At 41.1% G+C, this 18,015-nt stretch overlaps 1 protein-coding gene across 6 annotated transcripts in view; it reads right to left on the bottom strand.

Moving 5' to 3' along the window:
- ALDH1A2 (aldehyde dehydrogenase 1 family member A2) overlaps positions 1–835 on the bottom strand; it is a 100,494-nt gene extending 99,659 nt beyond the window's left edge. The window contains exon 1 of one of the 6 annotated variants that reach the window (XR_006293282.1): positions 30–834. Coding sequence is in view for 4 of the 6 variants with exons in the window: in XM_043555325.1 (XP_043411260.1) it covers positions 30–146 (117 nt within the window). In the remaining 2 variants the exon portion in view is untranslated. Of the gene's footprint in view, positions 1–29 lie in introns of all 6 variants that reach the window. The other 5 variants (XM_043555325.1, XM_043555326.1, XM_043555328.1 and 2 more) reach the window with 5 other exon arrangements.
- Positions 836–18,015: the final 17,180 nt, after the last annotated feature.

Raw genomic sequence — 18,015 nt, 5'->3', positions numbered from 1 at the left:
TGGACGGCAGGTCCTCGCCGGGCGCTTACCTTGGTGTACTTGATTTCGAGGTTGGGCGTGGGCGACGGCAAGAGGTGCAGGGACGCCATGAGGGCGGCGGGGTCGGCCTTCACCTCGCCGGGCATCTCGATCTTACTGGAAGTCATGGTGGCGGGCCGAGGTCTCGCTCGCCCGCGGCGTGGGCTGTGCGGGCTGTGCGCGCGGTCGGCGGGCCGGGGGCGCGCTCGCCTGTATATAGGCAGGTGTCAAGCTGGGGCTCTTCTTATTGGACGTGAGGGCCGAGGCGCGGGGGGCTGGTCCATCCTACCTAGGACGCCCGGGCGCAGCCCCGATTTACATAAAGCCCGCCGCCCGCGTTGCGCGATCCGTTCGCTCCGCGCCCACGGTCAAGTGCGCCTGGCGACTACCTCGGCCGCGGGGACAGGCCCAAGCCGCCACCACCGCCGGCCTCGACGGCCAGAGCCCGAACCGCGCTGCGGCCGCTCTGGGCTCCGAGAGCGGGACCGGCCTCGCTCCCGTCCGGGCGGCGGCAGTGGGGGGCGCACCTTAGCGGATGTCGGGCGTGGGTCGTAACCCCAGGAGCCGCACTGGCGGGGGCTGACGCGGTGCGTTGGAGTTAGCTCTCGGAGCTCAAAGGGCGGCTCTTGGGGCGCCAAGCGGGCTCGGCAGAGGAGGGGGTGCGTCAGGGGCCCCTCCCTCTCGCGTCCCGGGGCCCTTCTCTCCCGAGACCCCGGGGGCGCCCTCCGCTCTCTTTCTTCGGGCAGGCGGCCTAGCACACACCCACTCCCCTCAACGGAGCCGGAGGTGCACCGCGGCCGCAGGGTCCTGGTCAGGCAGTGATGAGTGCGAGTTCCTCGCCCCACACTTAAAATTAAGTATCCCCGCCAGGCAGTCGACTCCGCGCGGCCCTCGCCCAGCTTTTTCCGCCCAGCTGCTGCCCTCTGCCGGCCGGGACGGCCCCGGGCGGTCCGCGCTGCGCCCCAGGATGAGGGCGTCGGTCCTCTGAGGGAGTTGGCGTGTTTCCTTGGCCCCCCTGTCTTTCTTCTGCGATGCCCCCTTCTAGCCCTCGTTCTCCTCGCCCCCAAATAACTCAAGGATATACTTGTTTTGTTTTTCTGTTGCTTTTCACGCCAACAGGTGAATGTCCCTCCAGACATTGGGTTCCTCGCTTTACTGCCCCTTTGGGTTTGAGCTTCTGTATTTATACCCCTTTAATGTAGATGTTTACCTAGCTCCAACAGGCCTTCTTTTAGTTTGTGGGATCCTAGAGGTCAGCATATAGATGTACGTCAAGAATCCAGAGATTCCATCCCAGAATGGGCTTTGGGCTACGTGGGCCAAATCTGGGCTTCAGATAAAAAGACCTTTATAGGTCATGTCTGCTCCTCGCTCCCAGTGCAAGCTTGACAGGGGCCTACTGATTCTTATCTTAAATGCCATTTTCAAAGCCCTTAGAACCTCATTTCTTTGGCTGTTAAGGGTCAGCCTGAAGAAATTTCCCCTTGGATACTTTTCCTAATTAAAAGTGCCTAACACTCAGTGCCTGAATGCTAACCAAGTAGAAAATAGACAAAAATATTTCACTTTAGTATTAGGTCTATAGAAATAAATTCCAGCCTCTCAGAACCCAAAGTATCTACCCAAGTTTACGTGAGTGAATTACCTCAGCCTAAGCAGTACGTAGATCTCAATTCACAGAGGATCGCTATGGCCAAAAATTGTATTTTAGTTGACAGTGTATCTTCATGAGCTATAGTTGTTTTTTTTTTTTTTTAAGGCTTGGAGAGTTGGAGATACAATTGAGGAAATAAATACATACATACATACATACATACATAAATAAATAAACAAAGTCCAGGAGTTAGTTGGGGAGACGGGGAGAAGATAGTAGCAAGGGGAATCAATGGTGCTTGTGGAACAATTCTCCAAACATGTTTTGCAAGGTGCCTTACTAGAGTTTGGGTTACAAACAAAATGGATAGCCTTTGCCATCAGTGGGCAGGAACCCTTCCCCACAGGGAGGTAGATCACTATGAGGGACTGTGGGAAAAAGTTACAACCGTATGATCTGGGACTCTACTAAGGAAGAGGTCAGCTCTCTGGGAATGCTGACCTTGGAGCTGGGCCTTAAAGGAAGAGGTGGAGAGTGCCTGGCTGGCTCAGTCAGTTGAGCATCCCACTCTTGATTTCGGTTCAGGTCATGATGTCACTGTTTGAAAGTTCAAGGCCCACTTCGGGCTCTGTGCTGACAGCACGGAGCCTGCTTGGGATTCTCTCTCTCCTTCTCTGTCTGTCCCTCCCCTACTCATGCGCTCTCTCTCTCTCTCTCTCTCTCTCTCTCTCATAAATAAATAAATAAATAAATAAATAAATAAATAAATAAATAAATAAGGTGGAGCTTCCTTCCACAGGGGAGGAGAGTACAGAATAGGTAGGAGGGTCCACAAGAGCAAAGGCATAACAATTGGAGAATGCTTTGGTGGGAGGTGGAGAGAGAGGCATCAATGTGGCTGGAGCAGCAGCAGATGAGGCTGGCAAGGCAGTTGACTCAAGGTTGTAAGGACCTTAATTCTTGAGATGCTAAGAAACCATCAAAAGAGGGGCATGTGGGTGGCTCGGTCAGTTAAGTGTCCGTCTTTGGCTCAGGTCATGATCTTGAGGTTCGTGGGTTCGAGCCCTGCATCAGGCTCTGTGCTGACAGCTCAGAGCCTGGAGCCTACTTTGGATACTGTGTCTCCCTCTCTCTCTGCCTCTCACCTGCTCGAGTGCTCTCTCTCTCTCTCTCTCTCTCTCTCTCAAAAACAAATACACATTTAAAAAAACCTCAAAAGATGTTGAGCATGAGAAAAGGGGAATCTGTATAATTTAAACAGATAAATGAATACTGTCAGGAAAGACTCACAAAGTAGAAATAGTTAAGGTATATTCTTCTTAAAGCATGAGACAGACTTGTTCATCCCTGAGGCATCTCTTGCTTGTGGACTCTAGTTCTAGCACTGTGGCTGGAAAAGCTCTCTCAGGGAAGAAACAGTATGATGGAAGTATTAGCATTCATTACACAGTGAGGTAGAGCAAGTAAATAGATCCCTCTTCCTGGAAATACATATCAAAACCACAATGAGATATCACCTTACAACTGTCAGAATGGCTAACATTAACAACTCAGGAAACAACAACAGATGTTGGTGAGGATGCAGAGAAAGAGGATCTCTTTTGCGTTGTTGGTGGGAATGCAAGCTGGTGCAGCCACTCTGGAAAACAGTATGGAGGCTCCTCAAAAAACTAAAAATAAAACTACCCTACGACCCAGCAATTGCACTACTAGGCATTTAGCCACGGGATACAGGTGTGCTGTTTTGAAGGGACACATGCACCCCCATGTTTATAGCAGCACTAGCAACAATAGCTAGAATATGGAAAGAACCCAAATGTCCATCGGTGGATGAGTGGATAAAGAAGATGTGGTATATATATACAATGGAGTATTACTTGGCAATCAAAAAGAATGAAATCTTGCCATTTGCAACTGTGTGGCTGGAACTGGAGGGTATTATGCTTAGTGAAATTAGTCAAAGAAAGACAAATATCATATGACTTCACTCATATGAGGACTTTAAGAGACAAAACAGATGAACATAAAGGAAGGGAAACAAAAATAATATAAAAACAGGGAGGGGGGCAAAACAGAAGAGACTCTTAAATATGGGAACAAACAGAGGGTTACTGGAGGGGGTGTGGGAGGGTGGAAGGGCTAAATGGGCAAGGGCATTAAGGAATCTACTCCTGAAATCATTGTTGCACTAATTTGGATGTAAATTTTAAAAAATAAATTTAAAAAAATAAAAAAGAGATCCCTCTTCTCCAGGCAGGAAAAGGATCTCTAAGCTTTTCCTCATAAACAGTTCCAAAAGGTCTAGTGCATTTTTATCCAATTCAAGATGGGGGACAAGATTCAGCAGAAAAGAACAGTGAATTATAATTACTTTTTCAGCATACGTTTTCTTTGTTCCTGTTCGTAGGACTTACTCTGCTTTAACTCCCTTGTAAGGCTGCTTTAACCTCTCTTCTCACATTCTTAGTCTTCCCTTTTCTTCTCTTTCCTTCACTATCTTCTTATTTTCTCATTTTCTCTTTGGATTTCACAATGGTTAAAGTGGCGATCTTCCCCACCACTACCTTTTGATATCTAGCATTTTGAATTTCAGTCTTTTCCATGATTTGGTTAAGAAACATTTTTTCCCACCCTTATAATGTTTCCTTCTCCCACCCTCTCCCATCTGTAATTATTTATTGTTTAGGATACATGTTGTTTATAAAACCCCTTGCACAACGGAACACAGGCTACAGCATGATCTATTTCCTTGTGAAAACAATTTATTAGGCCTGGTGGAGCCAATATCCTGGAGTTGTAGAGGAGAAAAATAAATTCTTGCCTCATATTTCCTCACCTAAATAATAGAATGCAAAGTTGTAATTTTAAGGTATTTGCCTTATGTGAGGTTTGATTTTTTTTTTTTAAGGTATGAAACCAGAGCAATTTAGGATTTTTTTTTTTTTTTGCAGTTATGCAGGAACAAATTGAGAAACATGCTTTAGAAAATCGGTGAAGGAAACCAAATGGAGCACAAAGATTCCTCCCAACCAAGGAACACTTTTGGTTTTGACAATAACAATGTCCAGCTTGAACTTCGAGCTTCCACATTCAGGGGCTATCGCAGCCTCAGGTGGCCCTGCTTAATTGCCTTCCTGTTCCCATTACTAACCATGATGACAGCCTACCTTTTCTAACAGATATACTCGCATTTTAATTTATCTGCAAAAATAAATCACACATTATAGCATTTCTCTCTTCCGGGTTAATTGAATCAGTTCCTTAAATGTCTCTAAGTCTAATGATTTAAAAGGAGCACATTGTTTGAAATATTTTAAAAATTAGGGGCCTTGGGTTGTATGCAGAATGATCTCAGTGCTTATTTCAGATATAAGTGTTTCCTAATGATCTCATTCATCTCAAACGGGATATATGCTCAGCTACTTTATTTAAAATGTTTCCTGAAAACTCTAACAGGAAAGCTTAATGCAAAGTATATTTATAGAGAAATGGTATTTAATTTATTTTAAAAAACCTTCTAAAGAACTTTACATGTTTTTATCCAGAAATGCTTAATGAAGTATTTTAGACCCATTATAAATACTTCTGTAAAACAAATTCCCTTATATTTTTATTTAACATGAATATTAACTTTTTATTTAGGATCTAAACACTCATTTAATTATCCTGTTCCTTCCAACATTTAGAAGAAAAGAGGCTGAGATTGTGGCATTTATTAACCATAAAAATTCTCTACATATTAAGTCCTTCATACCCCAGTGTGGCCTCTGGTCACTGTATTCTATGAAAAGGGGTATTTATGGTTGCAGGGATTAGATTCCTAATTGGTTATGACTCCAAAAATAATATTTTGATACAAAACACACTTCTTTCCCTTTAAAATATATCCTCCACCTTTTGGGAGCCTCGAGAGACTATTTTAAAAGTGGAAACTAGATTCGTCTTTGTTGTAAAGCCCAGTTCTACCTCATATATGTTTTAGAGACCTCAATCTAGGGGCAGGGATGAGCTCAGCACTTTATCAATAATCAAACTTAACAGGCACAGGGAGAAATTAAAATCCCAGCTATGCAGCCTTCTCTGCAGGGCCAGAGGAAAAGGGCATTAGCGCCCTCTGCAGTTGATGGCATGTATGTGCAAATGAATGTGAAATGTCAAAAAGCAATAGTTTGGCTTTAGTGTATTTTATCTGCTACTGATGAGATATGTTTGGAGATGTTACAGTTTTAATTTGAATTAGGTTGGAGGGGGATGAATCTCAGAATGCAGAACAATTTCAAGCTGCAGTTAATTTAGGAGAGGGACTTTCATTAAAAAAGCTTTTGACTTTTAGGAAAAGAATGGTAGTGTTTATTAACCAAGTTTACCACAGAAAGTGAAGTACTTAGACCCCTACCGTCCTGCTCACGGAGTAGTCCAGAGCATGCAGTATATCACAGCAAGTCATATGGGTGTGTCTCAGATTGGAAGCAGCTATTTTATCATGGGGAGTGAGAAAGGGTTGCTCAGGGTTGCACGCTCCAGAATTTTTTTTTCTTGCCCACATTAAGTGCTTACTTTGTAATTAAATTAAGTTGGCTTTTCTGTTTTCCTTTCATGTTCCGTAATTTGCGGTTTTGCTTTTACTTTTAAAATTCCTCACATCTACGCATAACTCTTAGCTGCTATGACTTCCTAGCCCTTCCTAGGGCTCTCCCATTCGTAAACATAAGCCCCTTCCCCAAGTCTTTCTGCCCTTATGCGGTCATTCATCCAAAGGGTCTTTGTTCATATAGAATTGTCACATGAACGTTGATGATATCTGGGACAGGGATCCGTATTCATGTTCACTAGAAGATGAGGTAACTGAACAGTCATTGTCTCTCTCTTTCACATGCTAGAACAAGCCATTGAAAAGACAATGAGGAACACTTTAGATGTCTTGACCACAGAAGGGGAATGCCACTTCTTTCTTCCCTATCACCCAGTTCAATCTGTGAAAGCACAGGGCAAAAATAGGAGGCATTCAGAGCCAAGACACTGACATCCAATTTGGATATCCAGCCCCAAACCAAGAGGACAGATCTCTTGCTTCAGGCATACATATTCCCCCTTTCAGGGCATCTGGGACTCCTTGGTTGCTGGTGCTAAACATAGATTTTTCCTCCCTCTGTCAGTCAGATAGCTCCAATTGAACAAATATTTACCGACAGTACATTATGAGCCAAGCATTGACATGGAATCTATGAAGAACAAAAAAGAAGTGTGTGGAATGATGGGGAGGCTGCATCATTCAAGGGCCAGATGAGACAGGAAAGAAGTCAGACGATACAGTGTAGAATAAGAGGGAAAGGTGGTGGCAGACAGGCAACAATCTATTCACAAATACTTTTATCAGCCTTTTCATGGACCTCACACTCTTCTAGGTGCTATGGGGGTTATAAGACACAAGTGGGAAAGATAATAGCTTCCAAAACATGGGCCCAAAAGGAATTCCTTTGGCATCTTTTAGTGTTAAGCCAGCTAATGGGTTGCTGTTGGTTTTTGTTTTTTTTTTTTAGTTTTATTTATTTTGAGAGAGAGAGAGAAGGTGCACATGTGAGCGGGGTGGGGGCGTGGGGACGGACAGGGGACAGAGAGAGAAGAGAGAGAGAATCCCAAGCAGGATCCACACTGTCAGCGTACAGTTTGACGTGGGGTTTGAACTTAGGAACTGTGAGATCAAGACCTGGGTCAAAATCAAGAGTCAGACGCTTAGTAACTGAGACCCCAGGCACCACCATCCCCCCAGCTAGTGTTATTGGAGAGGTTAAAATAGCTCTTTGTAAAATTGTAATTCCCAAAAGCAAATACTCAGAGCTGAGATTCCTCCCACTTCCCAAATCCGAGTTAAATGTCCTCAAGTATAAAACCTTTTGGTACAGACCTAGCCAGAAGAGAAAGTAGAGGGACCAAGGGCAGTTGATCTTTCTCCCTCACTTAGGAAGAAAAGAAAGTGTGTGTGACATTAGGTCATGTATCTAATGCTTCCATACCTACTGTGGATTGATGTTGTCACCTCACTTCTGCTTGGTTGGTGGTGGGGGGGGGGGTCAGATATTCATGGAATAGTCCAATGGTTTTCAACCCAGCTTCCAATTATAATCATTTATGGTGCTTTACAAAAATATGGAGGCTGGGTCCCACATCCAAAGATTTCAGCGAGTCTAAGGTAGGGCCCAAGGCACTGCTATTTTTAGCAAAGCTTCTAGGTGTCTATTAAGGCACAGCCTATTTTAAGATCCACCGGTTAACCCACAGAAGGTTAATTCAGAGGAGTTACTTGAGTCCACTCTGCCACCTCTGGATTGGAAAAGTGGATTCCATGCCTCCTACTCTGTAGTGCTCTTTGATTTGCTATTTTTAATTTACTATTTGAAAAACACATCAAGCCTCAAATGGATTGACCTTTCTGCTAATGTATTTCACCTAAATTAACAGAGGCAATTAACTAATTTATATTGGGATTGTGCACTTTCCAGTTCACATTTATCAACTCTTAAATGCTCGATCTGGTGTTGCAGTTTAAATTTTTTATTATTACCCTTTAAATCTGAAGGAATGTCTTACATCTAATTAGCCAAACTTACATATTCAATTAATAGATTCATTACAGGCTAATGAATATGGAGGCTGCACTAGGGTAACATCTGCCTGCCAGTTGAAAGGACTCAAACTTTGCTGCTGCTATGAAAAAAGGAAAGTCTGCTATAGAAGTGAAACAACTTGAACTCGCAGTTTTAACATTTCTGTGCGCTATAATACCTGCAAGGAGTTTTAGGGGCCGGCTGACGTAGGAAATGCAATATGCGGTCCAGAGATAACTGCCTGTCCAGCAATATGGGAATCAGAATCGCAAAAGGAATACACCTCCACAGACCCTTCTCAGTATGAAAACTGCGCAGCTCTAGATTTTCATCTCAGGTCATCTAGTTTTTCTAACCTGAGTTTTTCATGAAAAATGCTTAAGAAAATAAACTCTGAGAAAATTAATACCACAAATTAAACAGAATTTTAACTTACTGTAATATTCTTTAGGATCATTTTAAAATCATGGGATTTTATAGATTTGAAAATATAAGCAGACATTATTTTGGGAACTGGATATTCCAGTAATATTTGAATTCTAGGTAAATCCAGAGATCTAAAATGAACTTCGGCAATATTTTCAGTTATTAAAATTCTGGTATTTTATTTCTCTGGCTAGGAAAAAAATAGATATTTTTAGTAATTATGAAAAAGCCACGAGTTTCAGGAAAGGTGGCTGAGAGCTAGAATTCATTTGAAAAACTCTTTTTAGAGATGGCAAGATTGTGGGGAAAATAATCAGAACTCCCTTCCCAAGCATGTGATAGCTCCAACATTGGCAAGAACTGAACAAGTGACTTTGGACTCATGTCTGTGACGTGACAGTAGGAGTGTTTCAGGACATGTGCATGCTACTGTATTGGGGCATCATAAGTCTTTTTTTTTTCTTTTTTCACTTCATACTCCTTACATTCAAGCTGCCACTTGACTTATGAGAAGGACCACATTTCTTACTTTCAATTACAGAAGTGCGTAGTCCCAATGTCCTTGCTATAGAATCAAGTACACATTTGTCAAATATTCTTAAAGTGAATTACTGCGATATTCATTATGTCTACTACTGAAGAAAGTTTCTAATGTGCCTAGCACTGGCCAGACTCCCTGGGCTATGACAAAGAAAACCTTAAGGTCTGGTCACCTCAAGGAATTCATAATTTGATCCTCAAAAGGAAAATCTCTATGATTGACAACACATATACCCAGGCCCACAAGATTTACCGTGTTTCAAGGATGGCTTATTCTCTTCAGTATCTGAAAAACAGTGCCTGTGTGAGTAAATCTTCCCTGTGTTGCTCCCAGTAGAAGAAACACAGGGGGGAAAAAAAGGCACCAGGTCTGCTCAGGGGGTCTGGAAGGAGAAAACATAAGCAATAACCTGGGTAGGAGGGATGTCTGTCTTGGTACCCTTGCTATTGAGGGCCCTGATGTTACAAATACAGAAAGAGCAAATTTAATAAAAATACCCAGGCACCCAAATCATTCAGGATCTAGCTTTCAGTGCCAGTGAACCCTAGACATCCACTGTCACCACTAACACAGTTCAGGGCCCAAGAAAATGCTCTTCCTCATCCCTTGTCCTGTGTCCTGAAAACAAAAGAAAACATTTGAATGCTGGAAGGTTAGTGTGTTAAGCATCGTCATCATTAACACACAGGCAGGGTCTGAGCAGTGCAAATGTGGAGATGAGGAAAAGGACAATTAGCTAACTTGCCAAGTCCTTTTTCTCAGAGAGTATGAATATAACAGGCTTCCAAAGTAGAAGTATTTCCCAAGAGGGCCGAGTGTCCGTGTTCTTGCTTCTCTTTGTATTCCACTGGGTGGCTTTTCAGGTAGTCACAAATTAACATGGTATTCTTATCAGTTGTGTGTGTTAACTGGGATATTTTGCAATATTAAATAATTTATAATACTATAAAACTTGTATATATGAAGGTCTAGAAATAACATACATTAAGTATGATATTCTTTATCTTGGCAGCTAGACGGACATTAAACTCTAGAATTTCTAATAGTTACATTTTTTAAATTAAAAAAAAATTTTTAACGTTTATTTTTTGAGAGACAGAGAGACAGAGCACAAGAGGGGGAGGGGCAGAGAGAGAGGGAGATGGAAAATCTGAAGCAGGCTTCAGACTCTGAGCTGTCAGCACAGAGCCCGACACAGGGCAAGAACTCACAAACTACCAGATCATGACCTGAGCTGAAGTCAGACCCCTGACTGAGCCACCCAGATGCCCCTATTTCTTTAATTTTTAATTCCAGTATACTTAGCATAAGAGTTATATATTAGTTTCAGGTGTACAATATAGTGATTCAACAATTCCATGCATCACCCAGTGTTCATGACAAGTATACTCTTTAATCCCCATCACCAATTTACCCATTCCCTTACTCACCTCCCCTCTGGTAATCATCTGTTTGTTCTCTATAGTAAGAGTCTGTTTCTTGGTTTGTCTCTTTCTCTGTCTTTTTTCCCCTTTGCTCATTGGTTTTGTTTCCTAAATTCCACACAGGATGAAATCATGGTATTTGTCTTTCTTTGACTTATATCGCTTAGCATTATACTCTCCAGCTCCATCCGTGTTGTTGCAAATGGCAAGGTTTCATTCTTTTGGAATCATTATTTTTGGAATATTATTTTGGAATAATATTCCATTGTATATATGTACTACATCTTTATTCATCTATCCATGGACACTTGTGCTGCTTCCATAATTTGGTTATTGTAAATAATGCTGTTATAAACATAGAGGTGCATGTATCCCTTTCAATTAGTGGTTTTGTATTTTAGGGGTAAATACCCAGTAGCGTGATTACTGGCTCATTTTAACTTTCTGAGGGATCGCCATACTGTTTTCCACAGTGGCTGTACCAGTTTGCAATCCCACCAACAATGCAAGAGGGTTCCTTTTTCTCCACAACCTCACCAACCTTGTTGTTCTTGTGTTGTGGATTTTAGCCATTCTGACAGGTGTGAGGTGATAGCTCATTGTAGTTTTAATTTGCATTTCCCTAATGATAAGTAATGATGCGTGTATTTTCATGTGTCTGTTGGCCATCTGGATGTCTTCTTTGGAGAAATGTCTGTTAATTTCTTCTGCCCATTTTTTAAATTGGATTATTTGGTTTGGGGGTGTTGATTTGTATAAATTCTTTCTACATTTTGGATATTAACCCTTTATCAGATATGTCATTTGCAAATAACTTCTCCCATTCTGTAGGTTGCCTTTTTGTTTTATTATTGTTTCCTTCGTTGTGCAGAAGCTTTTTATTTTGATGTTGTCAATAGTTTATTTTTGCTTTCCTTTCCCTTACCTCAGGAGACATATCTAGAAAAATGCTGCTGTGGCCAATGTCAGAGACATTATTGCCTGTGCTGTCTTCTAGGATTTGTATGGCTTCAAGTGTCACATTCAGGTCTTTAATCAACTTTGAATTTATTTTTGTGTATGGTGTAAAAAGTGGTCCCATTTCATTATTTTTTAGGTAGCATTATTTTTAACTTCATTCTTTGCATGTAACTGTCCAGTTTTCCCAACACCATTTGTTGAAGAGACTGTCTTTTTCCCTTTGGATTTTCTTTCAGCGAAACAGGGGTTTTCTGTTGTGCTCCTGACCTAGGTGTCCCTGTTTGTGTCGGTACCATACTGTGTTGATCACTACAGCTTTGTAATAAAACCTCAAGTCTGGAATGGTGATACCTCTAGTTTTACTTTTCTTTTTCGAAATTGCTTCGGCAATTCAGGGTCTTTTGTGGTTACATACAAATTTTAGAATATTTTATTCTACTTCTGTGAAAAATGGTGTTAGTATTTTGATAGGGATTGAATTAAATCTCTGGATTGCTTTGGGTAATATACACATTTTAACAATATTTGTTCTTCCTATCCACAAGCATGGGATGTCTTTCATTTCTTTGAGCTGTTCTCAATTTCTTTCATCAATGTTTTATAGTTTTAAGAGGATAGGTCTTTCACCTCTTTGGTTAGGTTTATCCCTAGGTATCTTATTATTTTTGGTGCAGTTGTAAATGGGATTGTTTTCTTGATTTTTCTTTCTGCTGTTTCCTTATTAGTGTATAGAATGCAACAGATTTCTGCGCATTAATTTTTGTATCCTGTGACCTTACTGAATTCATTTATCAGTTCTAGTAGTTTTTGGTGGAGTCTTTAGGATTTTCTATATAGAGTATCATGTCATCTGCAAATAGTGAAAGTTTTACTTCTCCCTTACCAATTTGGGTGCCTTTTATTTCTTTTCATTGTCTGATTGCTATGACTAGGACTTCCAGTACTATGTTGAACAAAAGTGGTGAAAGTGGACATCCTTGTCTTGTTCTTGACCTTAGGGGAAAACCTCTCCGTTTTTCCCCATTGAGTATGATGTTAACTGTGGGTTTTTTGCATGTGGACTTTATTATGTTGAGTCTAATAGTTTCATTTTTACAAAAATATTTTGTGAGATGTAATTATATTAAATTTTTTTTAATGTTTATTTATTTTTGAGAGAGGGAAAGAGAGAGAGGGAGAGAGAGAGAGAGAGAGAGAGAGAGAGAGAGACGGAGCGTGAGTGGGGGAGGGGCAGAGAGAGAGGGAGACACAGAATCCAAAGCAGGCTCCAGGCTCTGAGCTGTCAGCACAGAGCCCAACATGGGGCTCGAACTGAAGAGCTGTGAGATCATGACCTGAGCCGAAGTTGGACGCTCAACTGACTGAACCACCCAGGCACCCCTGTAATTATATTTTTTTTAACTGGATAATTTTATTCATAAGTTTGATACTCATTAATTTTAATCTCTATTTTGCCTTTTTAATAGAAAATTTTAAATAGCTTAGAGAAAACTTCTGAAAACATCTATGAGAAATATTTTACTATTTCTATTTTTATTTAACTCACATTTCTGATTAAATATAGTAAAATTTGTACACTTTAAATATAATTCCTTCTTAAAAGAAACTTTAAATTTTTTTTTTTTCCTTCAACGTTTTTATTTATTTTTGGGACAGAGAGAGACAGAGCATGAACGGGGGAGGGGCAGAGAGAGAGGGAGACACATAATCGGAAACAGGCTCCAGGCTCTGAGCCATCAGCCCAGAGCGTGTCGCGGGGCTCGAACTCACGGACCGCGAGATCGTGACCTGGCTGAAGTCGGACGCTTAACCGACTGCGCCACCCAGGCGCCCCAAAAGAAACTTTAAATCACTGCTGGCAATATCATCAAATTATGTGAAATCTTGGTTATGACAATATAGTGATTTTGATTAAATAAAGGCAAAAGCTGCATTTTGCATTTTGTGGAATATATAATATATATAATTTATGAACCATGCAAGTCTTTATTTTATTAGTTACCCACACATTGCTGACACATCAACAGAACACTTAGACGTACACAATGATCATGAAATTCAGTAGTCTTGATATTTTGCTGGCTTTCAGCCAAATAAAAAGTATAGCTTTCAATATTTAAAAATTTTGCCATCATGAAGTTCTATTTGTTAAATCAGAAGAGAACACTATATTTAATAAGTGGTAACATTAGATAAAAATTGTAAAATATTTAAATGTATGGTACTTGGGTCTCCATTTGTCCTCTTTATCTGGACTCAGTGCTGTTAGGGGTGGGCCCACATATAAGGAGTTGTTTTTCTCTGTGGGCTTAAGAGACTGATGTTTCTTTGTGTCCTGATTCCATTTGACTTCTCAGAGACTCTTGGCTAGGTGGCAACTGTTTTCTTTTGTTAACTATCCTGTGATATTCCCCTTGTGTATTTTTAAACTTTTCTCTGAAAAGGTGTGTAAAGTATTCATAGAAACACAATTTGATTTTGAACTTAATATGTTAATTGCCTTTTTTTTCCAGTGGTTTTCATCAACTGTTAACAGATTGAATCAACCTTGTAGAGATTTTCTCTACCTTGTGATCATTGTTTTCCTTTTTTCTATGTTCCCTATGCTGTACTTCTCATCTCCATTACTTACTTATTTTATAACTGGAAGTTTTTACCTGTTAATCCCCATCCCTATTTCACCTGTCATCCCCACCAACTTCCCGTACAGCAACCACCAGTTTGTTGGTTGTATTTGAATCTGTTTGTTACTATTATTACTTGTTTATTCTTTTGTTTTTTAGATTCCACATGTAAGTGAAATTATGTGGTATTTGTCCCTCTCTGCATGATTTATTTCACTTGGATTTTTACTCTCTAGATTCATCCATGTCATTGAAAATGGCAAGATTTCATTCTTTTTGATGGCTGAGTAATATTCCAGTGTGTGTGTGTGTGTGTGTGTGTGTGTGTGTACCATATATTCTTTCTCCATTCATCTTTCTACATTTGGGCTCTTTCTACAATTTGGCTATTGTTGATAATGCTGCCATAAACATCGGGGTGCATGTACCCCTTTGAGTCAGTATTTTTATATCTTTGGGTAAATACCTAGTAGTGCAATTGCTGGGTCATAGGGTAGTTCTGTGTTTGTTTGTTTGTTTTAACGTTTATTCATCTTTGAGAGACAGAAAAAGACAGGGCATGAGCGGGGAAGGTGTAGAGAGAGGGAGACACAGAATCCGAAGCAGGCTCCAGGCTCCGAGCTGTCAGCACAGAGCCTGACGTGGGGCTCTAACTCACGAACTGCAAGATCATGACCTGAGCCGAAGTCGGACGCTCAACTGACTGAGCCATCCAGGAGCCCCAGAGTAGTTCTATTTTTACTTTTTGAGGCATCTCCATACTGTTTTCCAGAGTGATTATACCAGTTTGCATTCCCATCAACAGTGCACAAGGGTTCCTTTTTCTTTATGTCTTTGTCAATATTTTTTATGTCTTTCCCTTTTAATATTAATCATTCTGACGGGTGGGAGATGATATGCCATTGTGGTTTTGATTTATATTTCCTTGAAGACCAGTTGTGTTGATCATCTTTACATTTGTCTGTTGGTCAACTGTATGTCTTCTTTGGAAAAAGTTCTGTTTAAGTCCTCTGCCCATTTTTAAATCAGATTATCTGGGGGTTTTTTGGTGTTGAATTTTATAAATTCTTTATGAGTTCTGGATAGTAACCCCTTTTTTGATATATCATTTGCAAATATCTTCTCCCATTGGTTAGGCTGCATTGTCATTTCATTGATGGTTTCCTTTGTTTTGCAAAAGCTTTTGATTTTGCTGTTTATTTTCATAAGTTTTTGTTTTTGTTTGGAAAAGGCACTGGATCAGGATTCAGGAAACCCAAATTCTATTCCTGAATATTCCTTTGCTCACTATGTTTTAGCCATTGAAATGTTCCCTGCTTCCCCCACTAGAAAATGTTTATGCTAGAGAGACACTTGGGTGGCTCAGTCAGTTAGGCTCTTGGTTTTGCTCAGGTTATGATCTCATGGTTCATGGGATCGAGCCCCACATTCTGGCATAGTGCTGGCAGCCAGACCCTAGTCTGCTTAGGATTCTCTCTCTCCATCTCTTCCCCTGCCCTATAAGCTCGTTCTCTCGTTCTCTCGTTCTCTCTCTCTCTCTCTTTCTCCAAATAAATAAATATTTAAAACAAGAAAATGTTTATGCCAATGTGAGTATAGACTCATGAGAAAGTGTCAAAGTTTGTATTAGGAGATCTGCATTTTTTTTAAATACAAAGGAAAACAATAGCAATTTTCTATGTTACAAAGTTATTCTTAAAACTGTGGAATAAAGAATGAGGGTACAGTTGAACTAAACAAGTTGTGGTATATGTGAAATATGTAACTACATTCCATCTTCATAATGCAACAAAAACAACTGCAGCACTATCGGGAGCTGAGGGCTATAAAGAAGCATAAAGCATTGCCTCACATGCAAGAGCTCTGTGTTCAAGCCAGCAGGGAGCGCAGTGGTGCCCTACCAGGTGTGCAGTGCTACAGAGATCAGAAGAGAAAGTAGTTATGTCTCTCCGGATGGCCAACAGGCACATGAAAAGATGCTCAAGGTCGCTCCTCATCAGGGAAATACAAATCAAAACCACACTCAGATATCACCTCACGCCAGTCAGAGCGGCTAAAACGAACAAATCAGGAGACTATAGATGCTGGAGAGGATGTGGAGAAATGGGAACCCTCTTGCACTGTTGGTGGGAATGCAAATTGGTGCAGCCACTCTGGAAAACAGTGTGGAGGTCCCTCAAAAAATTAAAAATAGACCTACCCTATGACCCAGAAATAGTAGCACTGCTAGGAATTTACCCAAGGGATACAGGAGTACTGATGCATGAGGGCACTTGTACCCCAATGTTTATAGCAGCACTCTCAACAATAGCCAAATTATGGAAAGAGCCTAAATGTCCATCAACTGATGAAGGGATAAAGAAATTGTGGTTTATATACACAATAGAATACTACGTGGCAATGAGAAAGAATGAAATATGGCCTTCTGTAGCAACGTGGGTGGAACTGGAGAGTGTGATGCTAAGTGAAATAAGCCATACAGAGAAAGACAGATACCATATGTTTTCACTCTTATGTGGATCCTGAGAAACTTGACAGAAACCCATGGGGGAGGGGAAGGAAAAAAAAAAAGAGGTTAGAGTGGGAGAGAGCCAAAGCATAAGAGACTGTTAAAAACTGAGAACAAACTGAGGGTTGATGGGGGGTGGGAGGGAGGCGAGGGTGGGTGATGGGTATTGAAGAGGGCATCTTTTGGGATGAGCACTGGTTGTTGTATGGAAACCAATTTGACAATAAATCTCATATATTAAAAAAATAAAATAAAATAAAGTAGTTATGTCTCTATGGGAACCAGAAGAAGGATGGCATTTGAACTGTATCTACATGGTAGGGCACATAGGCAGGACTAGTATGGTGGCAGGAATACTGAAACAAATTTTGGAAAAGTATAACATAACTGCAGACCAATGGAAAGGACAGAGCCTAGATGATAAGCTAAGAAATTGATTAAGTAGAACAGGGAGCTAGAGTAACCCCCCCCCCCCAGCTCCTCAGACACCTCTTTACATGAAGATATTACATGGGTTATATGGTAGCAAATCCTAGAGAAGAGTGATGTGTATGTTATTGCCATTCAACATTGTAAATAGCCAGGCAAAAGCAGAAAAAGGTCCAAAAGGTCTACCCATGAATCAGGGGATTCCCAGGTATAAGGCAAATTCCTTGGATCATAGGAGGGGGAAGCAAGGTGATGAACAGGAAAGGCCTGGAGCTGTTGCTAAGAAGGAAGTAGGGGTCACTTACACTTCACTGGCTACAAAACCTTGCAAGGTGCAGACTGGTCTCTGTGTTAACCCTCTCCTCACCAAGTTTTGTATCTTCTAGCTCACTACCATTCTCTCTGTCCTGCCCTTTTTCTCAACCTCTAATGTTACTGCTTTTGTCCTGTTCCTCTTTATCTCTTGAATAGCAAAGGTTCTACACTGCAAACTTCTACACTGACAAGAATGAATTTCAGGTAAAATTAAGCAAGTGATACCATGTCAGTTCCTGTGGGATGTGGGAAGGAGGAATGCTCTGAGCTACTGATAGGAGAAATGGATGTCTGGACTATTGTAATAATTTTGTCCTTCCTGCTTCTGGTTTATACCACCCTTCATGCAGCTGATAGAGTGATCTTTCAACATACCAACCATGATTAGGCTACTCATTTCCATAGGGGCTTCCCAGTGCCTGTAGGAGGAAGCCCAAACTCCTTGATGTGGCAGTAGCCGCTCAGAGCTGTGACTTTGGAGGGTTAATTGTATAACCATGTGTAAGAGAAGTAGACTATTCATTCAAGACCAACAAGAGAACTCGAGGTCATCTAGTCTGGGCTTTCCTA

Source organism: Prionailurus bengalensis, chromosome B3, assembly GCF_016509475.1.
Source record: "Prionailurus bengalensis isolate Pbe53 chromosome B3, Fcat_Pben_1.1_paternal_pri, whole genome shotgun sequence".
Classification (NCBI taxonomy): Eukaryota; Metazoa; Chordata; class Mammalia; order Carnivora; family Felidae; genus Prionailurus; species Prionailurus bengalensis.
The sequence above is the reverse complement of the archived record's forward strand: the minus strand, read 5'-3'. Positions and strand labels throughout refer to the sequence as shown.